The sequence below is a fragment of the Galeopterus variegatus genome, unplaced genomic scaffold (genome assembly GCF_000696425.1).
Source record: "Galeopterus variegatus unplaced genomic scaffold, G_variegatus-3.0.2 Scaffold1328, whole genome shotgun sequence".
NCBI classification, from domain to species: domain Eukaryota; kingdom Metazoa; phylum Chordata; class Mammalia; order Dermoptera; family Cynocephalidae; genus Galeopterus; species Galeopterus variegatus.
Window position 1 is genome coordinate 2,190 of NW_007727439.1, and position 6,333 is coordinate 8,522.

The window sequence follows — 6,333 nt, forward strand, 5'->3', positions numbered from 1 at the left end:
AAAAAAAAAAATGAAAAATCTCAAGAAGTCAGATTTTGGACTGATTTTAGGTTCAAATATTATGTATTCTGTAATTTTAAAATAAACACTTTTTTGCACTAAAGCAAAAGATAAATATCTTTCACATAGTATTTATCCTCTGTGCTGTTACTTATATAATGAATTTCTCTAATATGAAGTAAAATTTTGTCAGAAGGTATAAGTAAATGTTTGCTGAATGTGCAATTATATTTCTATTCAAATTATGTAGCTAATGTGTCCTACATGCCTTAAGTTAGCATTTACAAATTAAACTAAGCATTTCTCTGCAGGGAAGAGGTACACATAGAAAAGGAAAAATGACATGTTGAGAGTCAAGCTTTGGACTCTGGTTTTCCTCTTTAATAGTAAAACTACTTTGAGCAAGTCATTTCACTTGCCCAAGTGTCAATTTCTTCATGTATAAAATAACAATTCCTAAGACATCAAATATGGAATTAATGATCTTATTAGTAATGCCTTTAATCTAAGTAATTTTACTTTATGACTGAACATTGTATGTATGTGTGTGTGTATGTATGTTTTGTTTTAGGTAAAATACAGTATAAAAAGAGAAAAATAAAGATGAGTACTTAGTGTTATTACTCCTATAACTAATATTATTTAATAAAGCCAGTTCATATTTTACACAGGTATGACATCAAAGATGACTACACTCTGAGAATTAAAAAAGCCATGAGTACAGATGAAGGCACCTATATGTGTATTGCTGAAAATCGGGTTGGAAAGGATATTGCATCTTATTGTCACTCTTTTATGCATCTTAACTTAGTATTTGCCCTAAACCATAAATATAGCCCATAAGAAAGCCCTAATAGGCAAATATGGTAAATTTGCAGCCTTGAAGTCTTTCACATTTGGCTGGATTTTATATAAACAAGAAATAATACATTCATCGTGTATTCAACCAGTATTTCTTGAGTTCCTAGTAGGTGTAATAAAAATAGCTAACATGTATCGTGATTCTCACCTAAGCATTTTATATGCAACACTTCATTTAAAAGCCCACACCCACTCCATGAAATAGATATTATTATTATTAGCACCATTTTGCAAATGAGGAATTGAGACCCAGAGAATTTAAGTATCTTGTCCACCCTGACGAGCATAGAAAGAGGTACAGTCCATGATTAAAATTGTAGCCATTTTACTCTACAGTCTGTGCCCTTAACTACTTGTTTATGCTATTTGGATGATCAAAGTTCTGAGTTTGGGAGTGTGGCTATAGCAATGAGTGATGCAGACAGGATCTCTACCTTTATCAAAACGGACAACAATACAAAATGTAAGTAACTGCAGAATTACTGCTGTAGCAATAAGTTCGAAGGAGGGAGCAATATTTTTCTGGTAGAATAATGGAAGGACTCAAAAAAGAGTAATGCATAAGTGTTCCCTAACAACTTATGGCATAGTAAATATTTAAGGCAATATTTAATATTTAAGGCAGAAATTTAAGACAAAATATTCAGACAGAGAAGTAACTACCATAATTAAAGGCTAGAGGAGCATGAGTGGTTAAGTTTAGTTGGCATGATGGTATATAGACATTGCTTTTTGTCATGCCAAGGTCTCTAAAACAGAACTCTTATTAGTCCATGACTTAGCATCTAATAAAGTAAAGTTGTATTATTCTTTTAGCTAAAGCTAGAAGTGGAAGACATCTGATTATGGTAGTCTTAAATGCAAGCCTAAAATTTTGTTTTTTCTCTTGAAAACAATAGAAAGTCACAGCTAGTTTTGGGTAGACAGAACCAATTAAAATAATGTTTTGGAAACATGGATCTAACTGCGGTATGTATGAGAAGAGAGACACCGTGATCAATCAGAAGCTCTTGCAAAACTGTGTGTTTGAAATAAAAGCCATCAGTGAAAATTATGAGGAAAGATCATACATGAACAGAATTAAAAAGTAATAGCTTCATTATTTTGTTTGTGTAACTATAATTTCTTAGAATCTACTAAGAATATATCATTATGAAAGTACCCAAAAATGTTCATATTAAAATTATAGAATTTTTTCTGAACCAGTCTATTAGTCTGCCATATGATCCAGCAATCCTACTACTGGGTATATATTCAAAGGAATGGAAATCATCGTGTCGAAGGGATACCTGCACTCCCATGTTTATTGCAGCTCTACTTACAATAGCCAGGCTATGGAACCAATCTAAATGCCAATTGATGGGTGGCTGGGTAAGGAAAATATGGCATACGTACACAATGGAATACTACTCTGACATAAAAAAAAAAGATGAAAATCTGCCATTTGCAGCAACCTGGATGAGCCTAGAGAAAATTATGCTAAGCGAAACAACCCAGGTGCAGAAAGAGAAATACCATATCTTCACTCATAAGTGGGAGCTGAATTTATAAATACACAAATAAACAATAAAGAAAGAGAGATAGAAAACGTAGAACCTTTAGAAGGAGAGAACAGAACTGTGGTTACTAGAGGTGGAAAAGGGGATGGGAGGAGGAGGGGAGGAATGAGAAATTGGTTAACGGACACAAAGAATGGTTATGTATTGTAACGATGAATAAGCTAACTATCCTGACTTGACCATCACAAATTGTACATAACTATTGATAGTCAACTTTGTACCCTACAAAGATGTATAATAAATTATCTTTCAATTAAAAAAAAAGAAAAAAAAATTGGAAGTGAGACAATAAATGTGTGTGAAAGAGTTGAGGATGTGCATTTCCGAAAATCACTGTAACACATATTGATGTTTCAAGAGTTAATATTGTTAATTTAGAAATGCATTATCCCTTTTAGTTCTTTTAACTAATGTCTATTTTGTCAATTTGATAATAAATAAGAGAAATATTTTCTTTTTAAATATATTTTACCTCGCTTATATCCAAGATGCCTAAAAATTAGTCACATTACTGAACACAGTGTGACTTAAAAGATAATAGAATATAACTTACCAAAAATTAAAGTGTATATATTTTTTTCTTGCTAGTTAAGAGCTACCAAAAAAGGTGAAAGTGTTAATAATGCCTTTGGTAGTTTTGAAATGGCAGGACTTGTATGCATATATAAAATATAAGTAACTGATAATCAAGCAGCAAGACATCAAATATGGAATTAATGATCTTATTAGTAATGCCTTTAATCTAAGTAATTTTACTTTATGACTGAACATTGTATGTATGTGTGTGTGTATGTATGTTTTGTTTTAGGTAAAATACAGTATAAAAAGAGAAAAATAAAGATGAGTACTTAGTGTTATTACTCCTATAACTAATATTATTTAATAAAGCCAGTTCATATTTTACACAGGTATGACATCAAAGATGACTACACTCTGAGAATTAAAAAAGCCATGAGTACAGATGAAGGCACCTATATGTGTATTGCTGAAAATCGGGTTGGAAAGGTGGAAGCCTCTGCTACCCTCACAGTCCGAGGTAAGGGACTTAAGATGTCAAGCATAATTGCACCAGGAGACTAGTATTTGGTTAAATTGGCAAGTGAACTCACAATCAAAATAATAGACTGTTTTATTATATTAAAATGCCTAAATATTTTTGTGCTCTCTAATATTAATTGAAATAAAATTACTTCCAGTTTTGGATTTTAAGTGATGATTATTTTAAAAGATTAATTTCTATTTAGTAAACAACAACTTATATGGTTTAAAGTTGGCTCAAAAGTAAATCTTAAAAATAGAAAAGATTTGTTAGTCTTTTACATTTCCATTTCTTTCAACCATTTCTTGCTTTTAAACGCCATCAGTTTCAAAGGTACTCTAATGATATTTGTTCACTAGTTTGTCACTTTACACTAGTAGAGTACTGTTTTGAAATTCTTTTTTATTTCAGCATTCAAAAAAGCAATCTGGAAAAAAAACTCCCAATATTTCCAAAGGTGAAAAATGGATACAGAGGAGCAATGACATTGAAATAATCTGATTTAGAGAGTGATTTGTGAAGTTCATTGGCCTTAAATAATTGAAACAGTCAGTGCCACTCTTGTAATAACTTTCACTTTCTGGGTGTCATGCACTTTCTCAGTCATAGAATAATGTTCGTTTATAGATGCACTGGAATTGCTTATAAGTGAAAGAAAGCATTATTTGACCCCACAGTGCACCAGAATGAATTAACTGTCTTCCTGGTGGAACATGTTGATCACACGAGGTAATTTATATAGTCCACGGTACCGAGTAGAACCATGTGTACAGCCACATTTACTCTTGCCAAATAGAAATTGACTGTTATCATTTACACTAACGGGACTTCAGAGATGGGCAAGCTCAGCCCCTGCTCAGTCTTTTGACCTTTCTTCCACTACTACCTCTGCCTCTGCTTCTCATCTCTCATGATAAGGAGGTTCGCTGCATGATTCCATCCAAGTCTCAGTTACCTCTCACCCTATTTAGTCATACCTCTTACCCTTGTATAGCTTCATTCCCGGAAAGTTTCACAAGCATAGGAGGAGGGTTTGAAGGAGTTTGGAGTTGCAAGAAAGGTGTCAGGGATTCTCAGGTTGGTCCTCCATCTGGTAAGAACAATGATTTTTGCCGGATCTGATTTGGGCTTGAAATAGTACAAAACTCTTTTGTCTCCAGGTAACTATTAGGAGACAAGCATTCTGGATACCTGGAAAAATATTGGTGCTTTCCATCCTTCTCAATTGCTCCATTTCTATTCTACCTAATCCATTATTTTTCTCCTCCATTCTATGTGAACTTAGATATAAAACAAATTTAGACAAAATTGACAAGGTAGTTGTTTAAAAACATTTTTACTTCTCATTAGTTAACAGGTCATAACATGCTATGATCACATATGAGTTGAATATATATACTGATTATATATGATCAAAATCTGATAACCTGTATAAGCCAATGAATACTTTATTCACTTTAACCTACACTTTCTATAGGTGATTTTATATATGTTTGTTTTTAACTAGGCAGCCCTTTGCAAAAACAAAACACTTGACCAAATTATCCCCTAAATTTGTGTTGTTTTTTTTTTCCTGAAGTGAATGGAAAAAAAAAAAACAAAAAACCAACCAACCGAGAAATGTTCCATTCAAAAAATATTTGCTGACCAAACAACTGGTGAGAAAATTTGAGCAGTTGTTTGTTAGTAGAAACAGCAGGTTTCCTTTTATACTTGAATGCTTGGATGAATGAGACTTGAAGTCTTCTGTTTGCTTTAAGATTTTTCCCAGTTAATTGTTTTCATAATTTGTTGAAAGTTTCAGGTTTAACATTTCACTTAACAAAACCTGATCCTCGTGCATGGATCTTGGAAGCTAACTTGCAAAACTAATAGAAAGCATTGTTCGTTTTTAAATAGGATTTTTTTTTTTAAATCAGCAAACCTTAAATGGTCTGTCCCCTAATCTGTATTCTGTAAAGGGATTAGTGTTTATTCTGTGTGGTATGTATTTATCACTTGTCTAAGAGTGAAACTTCAAAAACAGAGTTAAAGAAAAAAATCTCCACAATTCAATGTAATGTGGACTGAAATATTGTTTAAAAATATTTTTCAGCATTAGAAAAAGCAGTTGGGATTTCTCATGCTAAGAGGTTAACAGGAAAAAAGAAAAAGACATTATCTATGAATTTTTTTCCTGTGCTCATTTTTTTATACACATAAATGAAATGTGCAGCCTTTCTCTGGATTGTTTTATTAGTGTGGGGTCAACTGACCCAAGAGGCCATGTCTATTTTCATTCATTTAATGCAGGGACACAGTTTAGTTTAATTTGCTGATTTTGAAAACATCCACCTGCTGGCTTTTTTCAGGATGAAATGTTGCCATGTAACAAAGACAGAAATTTATTGTGATGTTTCTGCTAAAATTTTATCATGATGTTCACTTTAGCCAATTGGGGAAAAGGTAGGGAGGGGAGTTTTAGAGTTGAAATCTGCAACAGATCTACTCAATTGTTTTCCGTTTCAAAAATATGGTCAAAAATAGACTATAAAATGAGCTAACAACAAGTAGCTCCGTTTGCTGACATGGCAAATGTAGAATTAGAAGGAAATAATGCTAGTCAGCAACAAATCTCCTCGCATTTACATTCTAATAAATAATTCGTTGTCTAATAGAATATTTTTAAATGTCTCAAAAATGACTTAAACAACATGATCTGCATATTTGTAAACAAAATTTTTTCCCCATTTTTCAATTGTTTAATTGGCTTTGCATAAATAATTTCTTTGCAAAAACTGTCTTGCATTTAGGGCAATGAAGCCTTAAATTTTGGGGAATTATTCGAAAGTGAAAGAGAAATTTATTTTATTTATTTAAAACATGATTTCTCAC

The 6,333-nt window shown here is 32.3% G+C and overlaps 1 protein-coding gene across 1 annotated transcript in view; it reads left to right on the forward strand.

Annotated features, from left to right (window-relative positions):
• Positions 1-3,332: 3,332 nt before the first annotated feature.
• Positions 3,333-6,333, forward strand: part of ROBO2 (roundabout, axon guidance receptor, homolog 2 (Drosophila)) — a 124,576-nt gene continuing 121,575 nt past the window's right edge. Inside the window, exon 1 of the mRNA XM_008576329.1 lies at positions 3,333-3,456. Coding sequence (XP_008574551.1) covers positions 3,372-3,456 — 85 coding nt within the window. The 5' untranslated portion in view covers positions 3,333-3,371. The remainder of the gene's footprint in view (positions 3,457-6,333) is intronic.